We start from the raw sequence: 23,987 nt of genomic DNA on the forward strand, positions 1-23,987 counted from the left end.
TAAGTCTTGTTTGGTTACAAAGTTAAGTGGTATTTAATTTATTTTTAAATTACCGAAATTATTCTTAATGACATCATCGCCGGCAACCACCGTAACCTCCGGTCACTACCCTCACCGCCGGCCATCATCACCGCCAGCAACCACCACCTGGCAACCACCATCACCGCTGGCAACCATCACCGCCGGCCACCAACCACATCGCCGGCCACCATCATTCGACCACCATCATCCAGCAACCGACCACCATTATAATCGCCGGCAACCACCAACATCATCCCGGCCACTACCATCACCGCCGGCCACCATCACTGCCGGCCACCATCACCGCCGGCCACCATCATCCACATCGCCGACCATCTAATTTTATAATTAATTAAATACTAATCTTTTTTAATATTATAATTAATTAAATAATAATCTTTTTTAATTTTAAGTAAAAAATATTTTACTTTTTAAAAATATTATTGTTATTTATCCGATATTAGCTAATTTTGACATATATTTAAAAACATTATCAAATATAATTTTATAATCTTTACCGAAATTCTTTTAATTAAATTTGATTTTACTTGATACGGTATTAGATAATTATTACCGAAAGTTTTTAAAAAAAAAACAGATTTTATTTGATACGATATTATATAATTATTACCGAAATTGAAATAGATTCTGATATTATAGAATAATATTATTTTTTAGATATTCTTTAATTGATTTAGTATCTTAACTTTCCTAAATTGATGCCTTAGATTTCGTTATTGATTTTCCTAAAAAAAATATATTCAGATTTTATTTGATTACCAAAATAAAAATAGATTTGATATTTTTTTAGGGATAAAATAGATTCTGATATTATAGAAGTAGATATTCTTTAATTGATTTAGTATCTTAAGTTTCCTAAATTGATGTCTTAGATTTCGTTATTGATACTAAATCTGAATTACAAGATACCGTATATCTAAATTATATTAGTTAATAATTGTTACCGAAATTGTTAACAAATAAAATCTGAATTATTACCGAAATTTTAAAAAAATTGCCTAAATAAATAAATCAGATTTTATTTTATTACCAAAATAAAAATAGATTTTAATACCATAAATCTTAATTATATTAGTTAATAATTGTAATCTAAATTTTAAAAAAAAATTACCGAAATAAAATATATCAGATTTTATTTGATTACCAAAATAAAAAAAGATTTTGATACCGTATATCTGAATTATATTAGTTAATAATTGTTACCGAAATTGTTTACAAATAAAATCTGATTTGTTACCGAAATTTTAAAAAAAATTACCGAAAAAAAAATCAGATTTTATTTGATTACCGAAATAAAAATAGATTTAGATATATTTTTTTAGGGATAAAATAGATTCTGATATTATAGAATAATATTTATTTTTTAGATATTCTTTAATTGATTTAGTATCTTAATTTTCCTAAATTGATGCCTTAGATTTCGTTAATAATTGTTACCGATTTTTTTTTTAAAAAAACCAGATTTTATTTGATTTTTACCGAATTTTTTTTTAAAAAATATTATCTTATATTATTTGATTATATATATTGTTACCAAATTTTTTAAAAAAAATCTTATCTTATATTGAAAACAAATCTAATCTTATATTGTTAGAGAATTTTTTTAAAAAGAATCTTATCTTATATTAAAAAAAAATCTTATCTCGTCTGTGTCGTGTAGGATAATTTAGGGTGATATAATGTAACGAACGAATCAAATATTAGTCGGTTCTTTCTTACTTAGTTTCGGAATTTCTTATTTATTCTAAGCATTTCCTTATCTAGTACGACCCTTTTATTATTAATACCCACGGAACAACTAATATTAATCAAATATTTTTACAAGAACGTATTATATATTGTAAAGGTTGGAAGTTTTACGATTCAATAATCAAATAGTGTATACATTAACCCACTTACTAAAGGTGTGTAGCATTTCAAAAAGGTGAAAAATAGTATAGACATTAAACCTTTATGTTTAGGCCCCTTGAAACAAATATTAGGCACACCCAACCAATTAGGTTATGTGGAAAAAGTGTTTGAACATCAAAAAAATTACAAGTAAAATTATTTCCAATAATAGTATGTTCTTTTTTGTACAAAAGAGAGGCAAGCCTCATACAACATGAAAGAAACTAAGCATACAATAATGTATGTGGTCACATAATCCACGAATTTCGAAAAACATATTTTTCCAATGATCTAGTCACTCATATACAAATTTGGAAAGACCCAAAGGCCGAAAACGATGTGAATATTCAAATAAAGTGACAAACATGCCATTTTTTTTTTTTTTTGTTAACAAGTACTATTGTGTACATTGTTGTTGGTAAGAACAGATATACTTGTAAAATATATTATTTAATGGATTAAAATCTCTATATTGTAAACACAAATTTGTTTCCTAAGATTATTACCATGTACTACTCCGTTTCATAAAGATATTTATAGTAACTATTTGCACAAATATTAAGACAAAAGTAGTAAAGTTCGATGAATATAATAAAATATGGATAAAGCTAGTAAGGTAAATGGTTAAAAAGAGGGGTGGGTGTAAGAAATAAATGAATAAAGTAAGTGAAGGGTAAGGTAGTAAATTTCATGTCCAAAATAGAATAAAGCAAAGTGTTAAGAACATTATGAAACGAATTAAAACGGAAAATGTAAAGATCATTTTGAAACAGAGGTAGTAGGTGATTATTGGCTTGTTTTGTTTGACTTATTTTGACTTAAATCAGATAAAATAAGTTCATATAAGTCAAATAAGTCTAGGTAATATAAGATAAGATCAGTTAATTGATTCACATAAGTTAAGATAATTTAATCTAGGTTCAGATACGATAAGTTCGAATAAGGCCCTGTTTAGTTCACCTTATTTCTTCGGATCTGATCTGGTCTAATTTGATCTGAACTTATTTTTTCTGATCTGATCTGATCTGACGTGAACTTATTTTTTCTGATCTGATCTGGTCTGATCTGATCTGATCTGATTCTTCAAAATTAAGTTTAAACAAAAATCTATATTTATTAATATTAAACGACTTACGTGTAAAATAAATGTTACACAAAATTACAATATTGTTATTATTTATTTGACTTTGCTCAAGATTTAACTATTCCTTATATTATATAGACCTAGACATGATGTAGACATATAAGTTTTGATATGGATATGATTTGTACAGATCCGTTTTAATCTGGACATGATTTGTACGATCAGTTCTGATCTGTACATGATCTGTACATGATCAGTTCTGAGCTGGACATGATATGTACAGATAAGTTTTGATCTGGACATGATTTGTACATATCAGTTCAGATCTGGTCATGATCTGTACAGATCAGTTCTGATTTTGTCATGATCTATAAAAATCAATTCTGATATGGACATGATCTTTGCAGATCAATTCTGATCTGAACATAATCTGTACAGAGTCGATATCTAGACCAGTTATAATCTGGACATATCGATTCTGATCTGGACATGATCTGTACAAATCGGTTTTGATCTGAACATATTGGTTCTGTAAGGATCGATTCTGATTTAGACAAGATCTTTGCATATTTGAACATGATCTGGATGATCTGTACAGATCAGCTATGATCTGGATATTATCTTATCCTATGAGTTATGGTCTAGATATATAATGGTTCTGATCTATGAAAATCAGTTCAGATATGGACATGACCTGATCATATCGTTTCTGATCTGGACTTAATGGTTTTAATTTGAACATGATGAATTTCAATGTTTTGTTTATGTTTTTTATGCCTTAAGTAATAGATTTTAATTGCACCGATAACAACATTCTTTTTTTATTAGAGTAATAAAATATTAAATTATAATAAAAAAACAAAAAAATTATAATAACCATGATATTAATATATACCAATAATAATAATAATAATAATAATAATAATAATAATAATAATAATAATAATAATAATAATAATAATAATAATAATAATAATGATGCTACTCTTGCAGATTTGCAAGCAAAGCACCCTTCCGTTCTGGTCCCTACCTTACCGGATATCCATGTTGATCATCACCTTATTGCTTCCTCCGCTGTTGTTTTGGAGCAGATTAAGGGCTTTCCGCGTGGTACTTCGTGCGGTAGAGATGGCTTGCGTGCTCAACACCTTTTGGATTGCTTGGGTGGTGCTGCTGTAGCTGTTTCTGATGAGTTGGTGGATGCTATCACTCAGGTTGTTAATCTCTTTCTTGCTGGAAAGTGTCCTGCTGAGCTTGGAGGATACATTGCTAGTGCTCCTCTTACGCCACTTATTAAGCCTGGTGGGGGTATTCGGCCTATTGCCGTGGGCACTATTTGGAGGCGCCTTGTTTCTAAGGTCGGGGCAGCTTTGATTGGTCCGCGTTTAGGAAACTACTTTGGAGGTCTTCAGTTTGGAGTTGGGGTTCCAGCAGGTGGTGAGGCCATTCTCCATGCTGTCAATCGGTTGGTTGAGGCTCGTGGGGCTGATGTTGGCCTCTCTATGTTATTGGTGGATTTTCGGAATGCGTTCAATTTAGTTGATTGTTCGGCTTTGTTGCGTGAGGTACGGCTACATTGTCCTGCTCATTCGCGTTGGGTTGAATTCTGCTACTCTTCTCCAGCGCGGCTGTATTATGGGGAGCATACCTTGTGGTCTTGTCAGGGTGTGCAGCAAGGGGATCCTCTCGGCCCTTTGCTTTTTTCTCTGGTTCTACATCCATTGGTGTGTCGAATCAGAGACTCATTTGATCTATCTCTTCAGGCTTGGTACTTGGACGATGGCACTATCGTTGGTGACACTTTGGTGGTTGGACAGGTCTTGGAGTTGATTTTGGAGGAGGGTCCTCATTTAGGTCTCCATGTTAATGTTGAGAAGACGGAGGTTTTCTGGCCTTCGGAGGACCCCCGCAGTCGTCTAGAGGGTGTCTTTCCTTCGGATATTGCTCGTCCTGCGCTTGGTGTTAAGTTGCTTGGTGGCCCAGTCAGTACGGATTCCTCTTTTTGTAAGGAGTTGGTTTCGCAGCGTGTGTCGAAGGCTGTTGTGTTGATGGATGCTGTAGCCAAGCTTAATGATCCCCAGTGTGAGTTGTTGCTTCTTCGTGCGTGTACTGGAGTTTCTAAACTCTACTTTGCTATGCGCACTTGTCCGCCTCATCTTTTCGAAGCGGCCCAATTATCCTTTGATGTGGCTCTGCGGGCTTCTTTAGAGCGCATCGTGACTGCTTCGGGACCTGGGTTCGGTGACTGGCAATGGCGCCTTTCCACCTTGCCTTATTCTTATGGAGGATTGGGTGTTTATTCAGCTGGTGATGTTCGGCATTATGCTTTTCTTGCATCCCGTTTGCAGTCTTCTGGTTTGCAGGATTCGCTTCTTCGGCTTTCAGGTGTTGATGGTCCGGGACCGGCCTTTGACGATGCTCTTGGTCTTTTCAATAGGACCGTGGAGACCGACCTTATGCGTAGCCCTAGTGAGATCGCTGCCCCCAGACTCATGAAGAAATTGGCAGACATATATTTCACGAAGGTTACTGCTGATGCGGAATCCGCCTACTCCTTATCTTCGCGTCTTGTTGCCCTATGGAAATCACAGCAGGGGGATCACTCCTCGGCTTGGTTGCGGGCAGTCCCCATCTCGGGGTTAGGCCAGACTATGAACGGTAAGACTTATCGTTCGGTTCTTTGCTATCGGTTGGGTATTCCGTTGTTCTCTTATTCGACGCCGTGTTCTGCTTGCTCTCGGGTTTTCGACGGGGACATTTATGGGGATCATGCCGTGTCTTGTGCTGGGATTGTGGGTATCAAACATCGACATAATGTTGTTCGTGATACCCTTTTGGATATTTGCTATCGGTCGGGGATTTCTGCTCGCAAGGAGGTTGATGTTGGGCTGACTAGTGAGAGTGAAGGAGCTCTTCGTCCTGCAGATATACTGCTTTACTCATGGGATGGCGGTCTGGATGTGTGTGTTGACTTGACTGGGTCTTCCCCTATGACGCAATCTGGGTTGTCAGGCTTCGTTCCGGGTCGGGTTGTGGCGGTTGCAGCGCAGCGGAAGCAGGATAAGTATGGGGCACGTTGTAGGGCTTTGGGTTACGGTTTCTTTCCTTTTTCCTTCTCTTCTTTTGGGGAATTAGAGAAAGGGGCTGTTTCTTTGCTGAAGCGGGTCCAGACGTACTCCAGGGCTCAAGACATTGGGGCACGGGCAGCTGCCCACATTTTCAGCAGGATCGGGTTCGCCATAGCTAGAGGAGTGGGGGCCCAGATTGTATCTCGGCCCCCCTCCAACTTCTTGTAGTTCATTTGATCTTTGTAGCTTGTTAAGCTTGTAACGTTTTGGTGTTTTCCCATAATAATAATAATAATAATAATAATGATAATAATAATAATAATCTGGTTTGATCTGATCTGGTATGATCTGAACTTATTTTTTCTGATATGATCTGAACTTATTTTTTCTGATCTGATCTGGTTAAATCTAAAATAAGTAATAAGGTCCTGAAATAAGGTGAACTAAACAGGGCTTAAGTTCAAACAAAAATAAGAGTATTTCCGCCTATAAGTAACACAATCGTCGTTCATAAACAATGTTAAAAACCATAAATAATACACATGTAGAAATAATTTTTCCGCCTATAAGTAACACAATCGTCGTTCATAAACAATGTTAAAAACCATAAATAATACACATGTAGAAATAATTTTTCCGCCGTATCTAGAACAATAAGTTCTATGTAGAAATTTGATGTTCTCTTAGCTTCTTCAGGCATCCTTTAAATTTTCAGGAAATGTTCACAATTTCATTTAGCTTGTTTTAGTAGGATTTTTCTTGTTTTAAACCAGCAAGATGTGATATTTTTAGGTGGTTGACTGGTTGCTTCTTTGTGAGTGCTTCCTGTGACTGCAAGTTGTGACTCCAGGACTTATAATCACTATTCTCTAGTTAAGTTCTCAAACTCTCATAGCCTTTTATAAGCAAAGACCTGGAAAAAGGAAAGAAAAAAAGAATAAAGTGAAAAGATACTTGATCTCTATGCTGATCCCTAAATGTGCATTATGTCTGTTCCATGAGCTGCAAGAAAAAAACAATTTAACTAAAAATATTCTAGATTTCTGTGTGCCAGTACTTATCCATTACTGTTGCATTTTCATCTTTTTAAATCTTTGATAGCTATGCTCTTTGAATGTCTGGTTATCTTGGGGAAATTCAGAACTATGTATATGCAGGCAGTCATTTACTACACACCTGCTTCAGCTAATGACGTCTTGGGCCGTTGTTTGTGATGTTTGGTTTCTAGAGCAGGCCTGAAAAAGGTTCCTTGGGATGGCTACCTGAAGTACTTACGCCCTAGCCCTAGGTTCACAGAGAGCAAATAATTAAATAATTAATTTCCAGTAGTAAAAACACTCATTCTTCTGTAAATCTTTAAATAAGTATAGAAAGTACATACCTCCCATTCTTTTGTAAGTCGACTTTGAACAAACTCTTTCCAATCATTTGGCTTGATAAAATTGTATTGCTTTAGTGGAGCTGTACGTATTTCCATTTGCGGTGTCCAGATCCCATTTCTTGTGAGCTCGGATTTGAAGTTCGTCCAAGCAACATTAGCTTTTTTCAACATCCATTTTTTCTTCTTAGGGTCAATGTTAAATGTTATCTAAGAAGTAAAGAATGAAATTAATCAATGCCGATGTTCACCATCATATAAAGAATAATTATTTACCAAAAATGCAATAATGATATTATTACCGCAACATCTTCAAATAGAGAATCTAGCAAACGTTGAGGAACATTTTTCCATGTTTTAAGAGTAATTGGGACATTAGTGCGGATGCTAGTTTCCCAATAACTCATCATAGGTACACTGTGTTTACCAATTGGTAAATCATTGATATTCCAATTAACCTGAAATTTGAGCACCTTATTCCTTGCTCGAACAACTTTACTCATTTTAGTGGCTCCACGACCTTTTTCTTCTTTTCCTTTCTTTGGGAGGGGAACAAATTCAGTGGTATGCTGTTGTGAAGAAGCCATTGATCTGAGACAAACAAGTGACACTTTAATGTAAGTACAAAAGAAACAAAGTTACAATATACAAAAAAAAAGTATTGCAGCCTGCCGGAGTTAATAGGTTTCAAAATTTGTGTTCTTTCCCTCTGTTCAGATCAAGACTAGACATCAGAAGCTGTGTTACTGATATACTTACCAGCTTAAAACCCCAAGTTTGAGGTCAAGACAGTAGCTACCTGCTTGTAAGAATGCAAGCCACCGTTTCAGAGTAACACAGGTAATAGTATATATGTATGACAGTAGTTCACTCAAGGAACAAATAACGGTGAAAAATCACAGCATATCAGTTCACACTGTATCAGTAGTCAGAATGGGCAGGACCAGTAGCAAGATGAGCAGATCAGTATTCACAGCATATCACTTTTCACAAGAGCATATCAGTAGATTAGTATTCGAAGCAGCATATCAGTATTCAATTAAAGCAGCATATATGGCTTCAATTAAGGCAGCATATCAGTAGATCAGTATGCACAAAAAGCAATACATTAGCAGCAGATTAGTAGATCAATATTCAGAGCAGCCAAGAGTAGCAGGTTAGATCAGTATCCACTAATAATTCATAGCCACATATAGAAACAGAACCGCAAAAGCACAAAACAGCAAAATGAACTAAATATAATGTTTTAGAAACTGTAAAGAACAAAAGAATGTATGCTAGCAAAATAGTTTGAGTTTTCATTTCTATATACAAAATCATTTCAGAGTTTTTGTTTCTTCTGTTTTGTCGAGGTAGATGGTTCAGAATCATCATTATCTACCCACATCCCCTCTGTGTGATCATTGCGTATATAGAACTCATCTTCGGGGACTTGATCATTTGCTAGATCGTTGGGAAGGCCTGATGGGCACAAGAAAGAAGCATCCACCATGTCATCTACTTCATGAATCTGAAAGGGATGGCGTTTATTTGTTGATAAAACAAAAGACCATCTATTGTTAGCTGGATCAGTAGCATAAAAGACTTGTTTTGCTTGACTTGCCAATATGAAAAGATCGTCTTTACTACCCATTCTGTTAAGGTCAACAAGTGTGAATCCATGTCTTTTCTCAAATCTAACACCACTATTGTTATCAACCCATTTACAACAGAATATAGGAAGTCTGAAGGCACTGTAATCCAATTCCTATATATGATCAATCACCCCATAATAAGACATTTTTGCATATATTGGATTTTTGTCTTTTGTACTGGAGATATGCATAGCTTCTGCCACAATAGTCACACCACTATTTTGATTTGTAATCTTTTTGTCTCTATCCTTTGTGCAAAATGTATAACCATTAATTTGATAGCCAGCATATGATAATACATCCCTACGAGGACCTCGAGACAACCACTTCAATCTATCAGAAATGCTAGATGGTGAGTTACCTAGTTCATTTTCAACTTGAACTTGTAACCATTCAATGAAGGTGGAATTATGCTTATCGGTGATCCATTTCTCATTCTTACCTCGATAGTGGCCCCTCAAAATATCCATGTGTCTGTCCACGTATGAATCAACCTCGGGACTATTGTGTAAAACATACAAGTGAGCCTGATTCAACATTTCATGGGATATTGTTAACACTTTGCATCCCATAATCCCCTTCCCTTCTATCCCTCCTGAATATCTAGGCTTTGGAATCCCTACAGCTTCAAGCGAAGAAAGAAATTGACTACAATGTTCAATGGCTTCTTCAAGTACGTAGCGCTCAGCAATGCAACCTTCTGGTCGACTTCCATTCATAACATAATCCTTCAAAATCTTCATGTATCTCTCGACAGGGTACATGTATCTTAAATAAGCAAGCCCACACAGTGGGATTTCTCTAACCAAGTGGACAGTTAAATGGACCATTATGTCGAAAAAGGAAGGGGGAAAATACATCTCCAATTGACATAAAGTAATAACAATGCCATTTTGCAAGCTAGTCAACTTCGACGGGTCAATCTCCTTACTACATATCTCACTGAAGAAAATACAAAGTTTGGTGATAGCATCTCGAACATGATCCGGTAAAATGGAGCGAATAGCCACTGGTAAAAGATGCTCCATGAGAATGTGATTGTCATGAGATTTCATACCTATCAACTTTAGGTCTTTCATCGAGAAAAGATTTTTAATGTTAGAAGAATATCCCTCGGGAACCTTAATTCCATGTAAAGACTCGCAAAGTACCTTTTTTTTCTTTCCTACTAAGAGTGTAGCATGCCGGAGGGAGATAAGTACGAGTTCCTTTCTTCTTTACAGGATGCAATTTTTTTCTAATTTTCAAGTGCTCTAAATCATATCTCGCATTTTCCCCGTCTTTGCTCTTGCCAGGCATATTAAGGAGTGTGCCAACGAGACTTTCACAAATGTTCTTCTCAATATGCATCACATCAAGAAAGTGTCTAACATACAAGTTCTTCCAGTATGGAAGACCAAATAAAATTGACTTTTTCTTATATCCCTTACTAGGGAGTTGGTTGGCATTTAGTTTTCCATGTTTCACATTCAACCCTTGCACTTTTTTAAATATCTGATCCCCAGATAAAGGAATAGGAAATCTACCTTCTTCGCACTTACCATTAAAAGCCTTTTTCCACTTTCGGTAACGATGCTTCACGGGAAGCCCCTTTCGATTTTCCATGTACACAATCTTGTTAGAGCTAGGTATTCTAATCGAGGATGTGTTCTCATCACATATAGGGCATCCGTTATAACCTTTGACACTATATCCCGAGAGATTACCATATGCCGGAAAGTCATTAATAGTGCCAAAAAGCATGGCTTTTAAATTGAAATATTCTTTACGGTGAGCATCAAACACCTCAACACCAGACTCCCACAACAACTTTAAATCTTCAACTAATGGTGCTAAATACACATCAATATCATGGCCTGGTTGCTTTGGGCCAGAAATCAATGTAGATAACATCATATACTTCCGCTTCATACACAAGGTCGGAGGAAGATTATATATCATTAAAATTACCGGCCATGTGCTATGAGTGCTACGTTGATTATCATGAGGGTTCATACCATCAGTTGCAAGGGCAAGTCGCAAATTCCTAGGTTCAGCTCCGAAATCAGGGAAGTCTTTGTAAATCTTTACCCATTGTGGAGAATCGGCACAGTGTCTCAACATACCATCTTTCTCTCTTCCATCCGAATCCGCATGCCATGTCAAATTCTTTGCCTCTTCTTGAACACTGAAAAGACGTCTGAATCTTGGTATTATTGGAAAGTACCACATGACTTTGGCAGGCACCTTATTTTGCTTATATCTCAAAACACGACACTCGGGGCAACTCTCTAATGAGGCATACTCTTTTCGATACAAGATGCAATCATTTGGACAAGCATGAATTCTCTCGTAACCCAAGCCAATTAAGGTTAGCATCTTTTTAACATCATAAGTGCGAGAAGGAAGCAAGTTTCCGTCGGGAAGAATCTCATGGAATGCTTCCATGAACTGAGTAAAGAATTTATCAGTCACGCCATTACTCGCCTTAATGTTAAGCAGTTTTAGCACACCCGATAATCTACTAAATTTAGAACATCCATTATACAATGGTTTCTTTGCATCACTAGACAAGTTCTCCAACATCTCTGGACAATCTTGAATGCTTTCTTGTAAGGCATTAATCATTCTTCTACCCCGTCATCATCATACATAAATTCTTCGTGTGTCTCGTCTTCCATCCAAGTATCAAATCCCATACCAGTATCTACGTTAGAAGAAGCATCCCCTAAAATCTCACCGTGGCTTAACCAGCACTTATACAGTTGATTAATACCCTTAGTAATAAGATGATCTCTTATAGCATCAACACCAAGTCGAACCATATTATTGCATTCAACGCATGGACACAAAATATTATTCTCATCCTCCGCATGTTCAATTGCAAATGAAATAAAATCCTCTGCTCCTAGCTCATAATCATCACTACATCGCTTAGCATGCATCCATTTTCGGTCCATAACTGTTATGATATTTTTTTTTTTAAAAAAAGTGTAATGATAGCAGAAGAACATATTAGCATAAAAAAGTATAACACCACAATCACAGCATAAGACATTAGCATAAACAAACCGGTAGATTAGAATAAAGAAGTAGAACAACACAATCATAGGATAACAGATTAGCATAAACTAGCATAACACAACCACAACAATTGTAAAGTAACAAACAATTACTCCGTATAACTCTAAATTCTAAACTAAAAATTTAACCTTTTATTGTTCAAATAATTAGCTAGCTTAATTCAATTGAATACAAGAAAGTACAAAATAAAAAAAGAACAAGTTCGAGATGTACATAGTAGGAAAACATAAAAGAGTCGGCTAATAGATCATACTAAGTTCGATACTCAACTGATATATCCCGTTTCCATCATACCAGATTCACAAGACACTGAAAAAGAAAATCTATAGTGCCGTGTCACCTGAATTCTAGCAACCAGGGACGCAGCAGTATCAGAAATAGAACCAACCTGACATTTGCACCCAAAGAATGAACTTAGACAATGCAGTAAAGGGGGAGGCAGCAGTATCAGAAACAGAATCAGCCTGACATTTGCATTCCCAGAAACCAAAGTATGCTGAAAATTTGCATTGCTAGGAATTTCCATACATAACATCTCAACTCCTCTCACTCTAGACAAAGCATCTGGTGCCACAATGTTAGAATTTCATCTTATTCTAGCCACTAGTTAGAATTTCACTTGAACTATTGTTCTTTCTACCTGTTTACTTAAATTTGGCTCTTCGGTATTGATCAGATGGCAGCAGTAGCAGCATTGTGTGTTCAGTACGAAGCTGAATTTAGGCCCAACATGACGATTGTGGTTAAGGCTTTGCAGCCTCTTCTGAATGCTAATAAACCAGCAGGAGCTGACGCACCAGCTTGATTATTAAAATGTGATACCAAAGATATTTCATCATTCTGTCTTTCTTGTGCTCTTTTTGTGTAACTTACACTTTTAGTATTTCTTCATTTAGACATTTGATGTAGATAACAGTTCGGTTCAGAAACACTGAGAGTTAGTCAGTGTTACTCTATCATTGCCATTTACACATTTTAGTGGCTGGCAACATCAAGTCTTGTTCATTTAGGCAGAAAATTTCTCCTAGTCAAGTCTTTTGTACAAGATCAAATTTCAATTTAATTTCACAAGAACGCGCATGCTTCTCTTGATTTTTTGGATAAATGAGTCATGCAGCCTGTTACAACACTGTACCATTTATTTTCTTTTCTGTTTTAGTTTTCAAGTCTTTGCAGCACAAGATCCTATTATTCATGGACTATACAATGCTTTCACTCAATTTCTCATATTTTTCTTTTTCCTATTGACTTATAAACTCAAAGTGAAAAATATTGAAAGATGTTATGAAATTACAAAACCATTGACGACAGTAACGATTCCATAGCAATTCTAAAAAGTACCTGCCAGTTAGTTATGTATAGCTCACAATTCATAAGCACATAGACAGATCACAAAAAATGAAGTAGTAAAGTAACACTATATAAAAAGTTTTGATCATATCTACCTAGAAGTTGCATACTAGCTTAATTCTTTTAAAGCCTATAAATTTCATACATCTAGCATACTGAAACTTGCATTTAGTTGCTCCGAGTTAAGGCCTAAGAGCATCAATGTTGCATTCTGTTTGTTGCTTTCCAAGTCAAATTTATTACTACTAGTATATCCATTAAGACATGCTAGCTTCTGAAATCTGCACTGGATATTCATTACTAGTATTGAGATTGACAGCATGCGTGAACGGAAGCGATAAGGCAGTAGATTGAAAAGGAGTAAAATTCTCAAAAGCTAGACGAGACTCTAAGATGGAGACCCTGCGCCTGTTCATCACAGAAAGCTATAACATTACAGAACGAATGTGTTGATTGGTATGTATATTTCTAGCTTCACTGATTTGATAGGTAACATATGATCAACTATAATACTAATTAAACTCTACTGGTTGAACTAACAACTAACGTGACAAACTGACAAAGCATCAACATGATTTTTTCTTAAAGCTAACTAAAACATGATTTTTGCATCCATTGTTATAGTTTTGCGCTAATCTCATGAAAAGAAAATTTAGCAAAAACGTAATTCCAGTGCAATCATGAAGTCAAATAATGAAAGAATCATTATCAAAAGAAAGAATCAGAACCCAAATCCAAACTAAATATGCGCTAGTCTACCAATTCAGAGGTACAAAACACAAAACCCATAATCAAACCAATTCTAACTGATCGAATTCAAACCTCTCCCCAAAAAAACCAATTCAATACAAATAATTGAAAATAATCATGAAATCAAATAATGAAAGAATCATTATCAAAATAAAGAAAGAATCAGAACCCAAATCCAAACTACATATGCGCTCGTCTACCAATTCAGAGGAATAGAACACAATACCCAAAATCAAACCAATTCTAACTGAATTCAAACCTCTTCCCCAAAAACCCAATTCAATACAAATAATTGACAATAATCCCACACTTCAAACGCAAAATAAGAACAACACACAATATATTAATAGAATTTCGCAAAAGAAAGGGAGGTTACCTTGAAATTCAAAATTCCGTCGGAAGAAGTGCCACCTGGAAAAGATTACGCCGCCACCTAAATCTCCACCACCGTCAATCGCCGCCGCGTAGAGGGTCGTGGTAGGTTTCGCCGTCTATGGAGTCTTAGGTTTGAGGTTTTTGGTTTGTGGTTTTTGCAGAGTGAAGGAAAGAAACGTGGGAAAGATTTTGTGTTAGGCGGTTCTTTTTTTTAGTTTTAGTTTTTTTTTTTTTTTTTTTAAATATACCTTTTGAAAACGTTTTGTTTAAAAGCCCTGTTAAAAGAATGTTAACATATGATAGCGCGTCCTAGGAAACGCTATTTTATGTTAAAATATAATAGCGTTTTTCTAATAGGCGCTATCATATGATATTTTTTAATCTTTTGATAGCGAAAGAGGTGAAAGCGCTATTAAATAAATGGAATGTGAATGTACACTTGTCTGAATGACAAGTGGGAGACTGAAGGAAATATTTCCTTCAACCAAGGTGCATTAAGTCTAATTCCAAGGTTCAGATTAATTGCGAACAATTAATTCAGTAACATCAAGTGATCGGAACAGCTAGCTGTAGCAATGCTTTCGATCAGTGAGTTCGATCAGTGAGTTCTAATCTATATTAGGCTCACAACTTACTCTTGACTGAACCTATAAGGTCACACCAATGACATGTAACAGATCACCGGATTAAATCAATCGAAAATTCGTTTAATAGCTTTTCGGGAATTAGTTTGGAAAAACGTATTATACGTACGACCTTGCGTCGGAATCGTATATCGTATCGCGAATATTCGTAAGCTGGGAGAAACGAATAATCGTATCGTACGATGGTGATTCGTCGTGTACGATACGATAAAAAATAGCCGTAAGGCATTCGTCGCGAATAAGAGCCGCATCGGAGCTGCCAGCCCGTCGAGCCAAGCGCGCATGCGCGCAAGGCCCAACGAGCAAGCAATCTCGCAACGCAGCAAGCAAGCAAGCCAGCGTGGGCGTGGAAGCACGCACAAAGGCGCAGCAACACAACAGTGAGCAAAGAAAGGCCCACGGCCCATGCTGCTTGGATGTGCGTTGAGGGCTGTGCGCGAGGGTGCTCGCATGTGTGCAGTGTGGCCGGTCAAGGACCCTTGGTCTTGACCGGTTACACTTAATATAGCAATTAGGTTATATTATTTCACACACAATACAATCATTTTCCAAGTGAACTAAACCTAATTCCAAAAGTACGTTCAGTTTTTCTCTCTGCTCAAAAACTGTTCATCCCGAAAAGAAAATTATCTTGTGCGTTATCTAAGCTACAATAATCAAGACGGATCTGAACGTGTCGGTGAACTAAATAGAGGAACGGCAAGTGGAGTTCTTTGTTCGTGTTCGTTGACATTATACTCGGGAAAACACGCTTCAATTGTTACTATGATTAATCTGTGCTTTATACATGTTTCCTGGCTTTGGGGATGTTCCGCACATGTTATGTATGTTTAACTGTATTCCCCTATAAACACCAGAGCTGGAAAATTCAAGCACTGGCAATCTGAGCATCATTATTTTCCTGCGCTCAAACCATAATCGTAGTTTTATTCCAGCGCTGCAATTTTCTCTTTACACAATCACGTAAATGATAGAATTGATCCAGCTATCACTAGAACAAATCTGGCGCACAAACTGCAAGGAACAACGGCCGACAAAGACCGTAATTACAGAAATAATCAGCGCTCCTGATCCATGCGCTAGAATATTCTGCGCTCTACAGATCTCAGTTGGAAAATTATCATTTCGAAGATTTATCTTATTTTGGCCTATTTTACTATAAATAGGGCCTCTGAAAACTAGAAAATAAGACACATTCCTAACCCTAAACCCTTAAGCTTGAGTATTGACCGAAGTTTTTTTCTGTCCTGTATTCGTGTGTCTGCCGCATTTAACACATTGTTAAGCAGACCCTGCCCACATGACCGCCTGATCGCCTGAATACTGCTGAAGTGCTGTTGAAACCTGAACACGATCCCTAAGCCTAAAATACTCAAAACTCTGGAAGAATCCCGTCCCATAGTTAGTCAGTCATCGGAAAGTTCTAAAGCCAAACGGAAAGCTAGTAAAGTCAAGTGGTAGGTGTTCTCGAGAACCCATTAAAGCCTAGGCTTTGATGTAACATGAATCTATGTTTTTATTGCTTTCCACACCATATAAATCTACTAACTTTAATCTTATATATTGCTCGCGCCTAAATCATGTGACTCTTGGACAAACTGGTTTATTGTTAAGCCCCTTAATTCAATCTAAATCAGCGTTTTGACATTTGTTTAGTAATATCTGTGCATGAAAATTAATCAAGAGTAGTAATGTAGCATAACGCATGCCCCATCGTCGTCACAATTGCACTAGTAAGGACCGCGCCGCGTGGGCTAATGCTGGGCACTCCCCGTATTTGTAAACGTATCCCGAATTCTCAATCTCTACTCCGCTGGATATACGTTGAGGGATCTCCACATCAGGGATCACATTAGAACCTATGGCCGTTGTGAGTCAAATATGTTTGCACTCCAGGCATATCACGATAACCGAGTTTTATCAGTTTTCTTAAATTGAATGGCGACTCCTATATACAAGTAAAAAGAGGCTAACGCCTAGAGTGTTAGGTTATGATACATATGATAATACATAAATCATGCGGAAACAACCATTAAGCCAGGAATACATATTATTTACACATAATCATATAGCATAATTTAGATGCATACTCTTTGTTGCGTGCCTTCCCTAGCTGCGCCCGAACCGAACAAGAACAAGTCTTTAGGACTCCAAGTGTCGTCCCTCCGTAGATAGTCCACAGCACGTCCGGATCCGCCTTAAGATTGACCAACTAGAATCGCCCTTAAGGTACTAGAATTTTCGGCACTCTTAGGTAAGAAATATGGCTGAATTTTTCTCTCAAAACTCACTTTGAATACTTGAATTAATCTCTGAAAATATGTGACCCTAGGCACGTATTTATAGAGTTATGGAAAGGGAATTGGAATCCTAGTAGGATATGAATTAATTAAACTTAGAATCCTACAAGAACTCTAATTAATTAATTTATCCTTTTAGGAATAGGAATTTAATCATATACTAATTCTAATAGTTTTAGGAATCATGCATGAACACAAACTCACACACACACGGCAGCCACAAGGGCCGCCCATGCGCGTGCGTGCGAGCAGCAGCCCACGCAGCGAGGCCCACGCAGCCGTGGCTTTGGCGCGCACTGGGCCTGCCTTGCGGTAGGCCTGGGCGCTACCTTGGCTGGGCTTGTGGCGCGCGTTTGGCTTGCTGGGCGATGGCCCGACTTTGTGCTGGGCCTTCGTCCGGCAGGCCTCGTCCGATGCTAATTCGTACGATACGATTCCGATTAAATTCCCGGTTCCGGAATTCATTTCCGATACGAACAATATTTAATATTTCCGATTCCGGAATCAATTTCCGTTTCGAACAAATATTCAATATTTCCGTTTCCGGAATTATTTTCCGATTCCGATAATATTTCCGATTCTGACAATATTTCCGTTTCCGGCAATATTTCCGATTCTGGTAATATTTCCATTTCCGATAATATTTTCCGATACGTACCATGTTTTCGTTTCCGGCAACATCTACGACTTGGATAATATTTATATTTCCGATACGATCCATATTTCCGTTTCCGGCAATATCATCGTTTCCGGAGTATTCATTTCTTGCCTGTGAGGATCTCAGCTCCCACTGAAACCAAGATCCGTCGATTCCGAATATCCATAGATGGAGTATCTAATGCCATTAAATACTTGATCCGTTTACGTACTATTTGTGTGACCCTACGGGTTCAGTCAAGAGTAAGCTGTGGATTAATATCATTAATTCCACTTGAACTGAAGCGGCCTCTAGCTAGGCATTCAGCTCACTTGATCTCACTGAATTATTAACTTGTTAATTAATACTGAACCGCATTTATTAGACTTAACATAGAATGCATACTTGGACCAAGGGCATTATTTCCTTCAGTCTCCCACTTGTCCTTAGGGACAAGTGTGCATTTCCTAATTCCTTTGTCGCTCGATGCTTGCTCTTGAACATAAGGTAAGAGTTGTCATCCTTATTATGTCCAGAGGTGTTCCTCGGTTTCAGAGTTCAACTGATCAAATAAACAGATAATCATAGCCTATGATTCATCCGAGCACGGCCATGCATTTCACAGTTTCTAGCTCTCCGAGTGGCCTTGTACAACTTTTAAGCATCTCATCCCGATTTATGGGAGGACAATCCCAATCTTGCGATCTTGAGATTAGACTTCGTTTGATAGGTGATTACCTGAGCGTTGCCTTTATAGCCTCCTTTTACGGTGCGACGGTTGGTCAACGTCAAAGCAACCAGTTCTCAAACAAGTAATCTCAAATCACTCAGGTATTGAGGATTTAGTGTCTAATAATTTTAATGAAATTTACTTATGACAGATTTTCATCTCTTACAGTAAAGTTTCATAGGTCTTGTCCGATACTAGTCTTCCCAAAGTAAGTATCTATGCAAATGATTATGACATTGCCATGTCCACATAGTTCAAGAAACAGAACTACTAGTCATCTTGCATTCTAGTCGTGTAACGTTTTCTATGCGTCCAATTTTATAGAAAACTCCGACCAGGGACCATTTTCAACTTTTGACATTCAAGTTCACTTGATAGACATTTCTTAGTCACAGGACTGGTCCTGACAGTCTATCTTGAATATTTCGTCAAATTGAAGGGACTCATCATTTAATACTAAACCAAGATTAAATGGAATATGAAAATACATTTCATATATGATAAATGTTCAACCCCAATGTTTTACAACCATGGGCCTCAAACCCATCTTTAAAACAGTTCATGGAATTCAAAGCTATGCTTGATTTCCAGTGCTACAACGTGAGTGTTGCTTCTCACTTGTTGCGTAGGTTTAGTTATCACGCTTTGCCAATCTTAACATCCTTTTCATCGAATGTTCTTCGAGATATGATGATAAGAACTTTTGAGTATGTTTATTTTGTGATCTAGTCTTTCTTGCTACATTAGTGGTTCTACGCATTTTGCAATGAAGAACCATTAAGTCAACAGACATGTGATCTTCCCAAGTTCAATGAAGAACTCATATAAACAACTCTATTTTATTGCTTCATAGGCAATAATTACTTTTACTTCAACTGTATAGGTTGCTAGTGATGCTTTGTTTGGATCTACTTATCCAAACAGTTCACAGATATGTGGAAGACTCTCCAACTATATCTTAGAACATAGAAATTATTATTTTAATTTCCCACGCAACAACTCATGGTCTTCAATCCATGTTGCCATTTCAAAACACGATGCTCTTTAGCTCGTCCTTGTCAATGGTTAACTCCAAGGGAATCTTGCTTGATCCTTTGCCAGTGTTTATGCGTGTAGCATCAATATTTAGCATATCTTTATTTCCTTGAATCAAGAACTATTCTTATGTACCTTTTCAAGTACCATAAGTATTCTTGATCTCAATCTAGTTGATCTTCACTTAGATCAATAGAGATTGGTATATGTTCGTCATGCCTAAAGTCATACGATACGTTTTTGGCGATCCTCATATTATATCATACATGATAAATTCTTTTGTAGAATAATTCCCAATTGAATTCTATTCATGTAACTTTAGCTCATTCTAGTTTCAGTAGATACTAAATCCAGCTAAATTCTTTGACATATAATATAGGTTAAGAATCTTACTTAGATCCTTTGATGTTTAACTTAGTAAATGCTTATACATAGTTCAAACATTCTGTATTTAGATTTATTCATATGGGTCGAATGTCTCCAATGGAGTATTTCGTGTTTGATTTAGTAAATGCCATTACTTAATCCAAAACAATATTATAAGATCTTTGTAAATAGATCTTAGTACCCAGTATGTACTAAGTTTCGCCTTGGTCCATCATTGATGAATAATTTCAAACCTAAGTTAATAGCATTTGAATGTTATTTCACAATAGAGAGATATGTGTGTGATACACATAGAACCAATTAAGTTTTTATGTACTCCCACTAAACTTCTTATATATCTATAAGAATCACGTACATTTTATGAAACTAAAATACTTATTAGTTTCACTAAAATACATTTCTAATTCCCAATTGCTTGCTTAAATCTGTACTTAGATTTCATAAGCTAGCTTTCCTTTTCAAGCATTTATTTGGATCCACAAATCCTATGACATACCATGTACATAGTTTATTCCAACATTTTATTGAGGAATTGTTTTGTCATCCAATTGCCATATGTACCAATATGCAATCATTGCTTGATTTATAGACTTGAGCATTACGATTATGCATTAGGTTTCACCACAATCCACGTCGTGAATTTGCTTGTAACCTTTAGCAACTAATCTAGCTTTGTGTGTGAACACAATTTCATGTTTGATGGTTTTTATCCTTAAAACAAACTTGCAACCAATAGGTGTGAAACTATTCTTGTAAATCAACAAAATTTCAATTTTGTCATCAAAACATTGAGTATGTTTTATGGCCTATAACCATTTAAAACATTTGAGTCTATATATGGCCTCTAACCATTTTAGGGAATCTGGGTTTCGTCATAGCTTTCTTTACAGGTCACAAACTCATTAACCTACATGATAATAGTTTGACTGCAAGTTGTAGGTTTCTTCACTATCTAATAGAAGAATCGCATAGATTCAGTGACCTGAACTCTATGCCTACTTGGGTATAGAACATCAAACAATAGAATATCAATAGCCACTTGAATGTCCTTTGAATATTCTGTTCTCCTTGAAGCACTTGTAAAGTCTTCTAAGAGATGTCTATTCTTTAAAGCCACTTCTAAAGTCCTTAAAGAATACGTGTTCGGATTTTCTAAAGAACTTCGAAAAGCCTCCGGAATGTCCATTTATGTTTGTTGTTCGCCTCGAAGACTTTCGAGGTCTATTTTCTCCCACTTGTCATTTTGGAAACGAATCTCCAAAAGGACATTATTTCGAGCAACAAACATTATGTTCTAAAAAATTCGTGGTAGAAACAATACCCTTGTGTCTCATTTGAATAAATCATAATGAAACATATATCTATACTTGGGTCTTAGTTTGTCGAATGACAAACACTAATCTCCCACTGAGTTTTGCAACTCTCTAGATATATTTTATGAAAAGTTATTCTGAAGTTACTTTTCAATAGCTTTGACGAATTTGGTTTAGTTTGGTGGTAGTTGAGCATTTTGTTTAGAAATTATAGGAAAAGTCTTTATGATTCATCATTAATCGAATCAAGTAATAATTGACTTCGATTATTCCAACTAAGATATGCCATATCTTATGGACCTAGATTGTGAAATTACAACACACAATCATTGATGATCATATTTGGTCTCAAGTAATCATCAACATGATCTAACCTAGATCTTTATGATTTCTTGCCAAGTGGATTTTATACTTCTGAATCTTTGAACTAGCCAAACAGATTCAACTTATATCACATTTGAGTAAATAAACCTATATTTACTCAAATCCATGTGAAATAATAAAGTCATAAAATCTTTCTTTAGCTTTGAACTCTATTGTCTAGGTGTTCTAACAATAGTTCAAATCTATTGTTACTTTCAACAAGTAAGACTAGTTGTCTTAAATTGATCTAGAAATCAATCAACTTTCAAAAGTCCATCAAAATAGAGCTTTTGAATGTTAACTTGTTGATATGGTCTAAGCAACAATGCCAAAGATTAGTGGAACTCAAATCAAGGGGTTGATTTGAACCTAGTAAAGTTTTTATTGTTAAAGAGGTGTTTGTTTTAATCAAGTATATTGACTCAACCCGTAATTGACCATTTCATTCAAATAAACAAACAAACATTGTTTTTGTTTTTCTTGAATGTGAGTCTTTCTGTGTTTGAAAACAGAAATTTAGGTATGCTGATTATGGAACAAAATAGCCATTAAGTTCCAGCCTTTGAAAGGACTTAAAACAAACTAGATGACCCTACAACTAATGTAGCATTGCCATGCTTCATTTCCCATTTGTAGGCCATTAGTGTAGCCTAGCTTCCATTGTTTGAGTTATTACCGAAGTAAGAACCTCAAGCGGTATATGATACCAAGGAAGTTTGATTGCTAGGTCACTTCTCTTTAAACATAAACTTATAGGTAGAACCGGAATCGTAAATTCCTTTCATTTGTTCCTTTGTTTTCCTATTTCTTGTACCCTTTCTTATAGTCTTAAGAATTGAATTCTCTAGTGTTGACTTTTATACTTTGATAAACATGTCCAATGTCATTTTATCAAAGTTCTTACAATTTATGTTGAATATTCTGTTTCAACTAGATGATCTTACCAGAAGCTTCTAAAGTTCTCTAAGCATCGATCTATTCGAATGTCTAAGAACTAGACTCATTCAAGAATTAAATGGAAAAAGGATTTTAGGTTGTTAACCCTTGGTAAAGCTGATTGTTAAACTCAATGCTTTATGATCTCAAAACTACATTGTATTTTGAATTCACAAGCACCAATCGGTTTGCCATTCGACTTTGATACTCGAAAACAACCATAAAAGTCGATATAAGAAACGTACATTTTAAATTGCTCACTTTCTCTCATTTCCGTGAATCGTTCTTGGATTCATTACCAATCGAGGAAATTTACTGTTACCTTTCTAAAAGGATTTACTGCAGTGCAAGATATTTAATTATAAACAATAATTAAAACATACATTGAAGCATGCAAAGTCTAAACATTTATCATGAGTAATAACTTGAAAATTAAAGCAATCATGCAATTTCAACAAGTTATTAGCATTTTATTCGAATTTATTGTTCCGACAGGTGTGAATAAAATGATTCCAAGATCCTAAAATCATTGAAGAATTAAGCACAGTTTGTCGACTCAATCCTAAAATATCTTAGGTAAGCAAAAACCTTTTGCTAATAGTCTAGAAACTATTCTTGGTTGATAGGCACGTCTAAGAACTTATTAGGTAAACCTATCGAATTTGCCACGACATAAAAGGACTCCGTACTTATATCGTTGAGTTTCACCAAAACTAACATGTACTCACAATTATTTGTGTACCTTGCCCCTTTAGGACCAATAAGTAACACCTCGCTGAGCGAAAACTATTACTAGATTGATGTAAAGGATATCTAAGCAAGTGTATATTTTGGCATGACACCTTTTAACTCAATTTTTAAGTTTGGAATTTAAGGCTCTTACTATGTTGGTTAGATTTTAAGTGAACTAAAATCCTTAATCATGCAACATAATCAAGCCGCAATCTCATGCATAATTAAGACATATTTAAAGCAATAAATAACTTAAAGCATGCATAAGATAAATGT

General features: G+C 36.0%; 1 protein-coding gene and 1 long non-coding RNA gene across 2 annotated transcripts; one reads left to right on the forward strand and one right to left on the reverse strand.

The window, feature by feature from the left end:
- The first annotated feature begins 67 nt into the window (after nucleotides 1-67).
- Nucleotides 68-361, forward strand: LOC130461763 (proline-rich receptor-like protein kinase PERK10). The gene has a single exon (XM_056829960.1). The coding sequence runs from the start codon at nucleotides 68-70 to the stop codon at nucleotides 359-361; it is 294 nt and encodes a 97-aa protein (XP_056685938.1).
- A 7,482-nt stretch (nucleotides 362-7,843) lies between these two features.
- Nucleotides 7,844-15,015, reverse strand: LOC130460590 (uncharacterized). Its single transcript, XR_008920439.1, has 3 exons — nucleotides 14,636-15,015; nucleotides 12,430-12,547; nucleotides 7,844-8,053 (listed from the first exon to the last, which is right to left on the reverse strand). It is a non-coding gene; the product is annotated as an uncharacterized lncRNA (long non-coding RNA).
- Between the last annotated feature and the right edge of the window lie 8,972 nt (nucleotides 15,016-23,987).

This window comes from Spinacia oleracea, chromosome 5 (assembly GCF_020520425.1).
Source record: "Spinacia oleracea cultivar Varoflay chromosome 5, BTI_SOV_V1, whole genome shotgun sequence".
Lineage (NCBI taxonomy): Eukaryota > Viridiplantae > Streptophyta > Magnoliopsida > Caryophyllales > Amaranthaceae > Spinacia > Spinacia oleracea.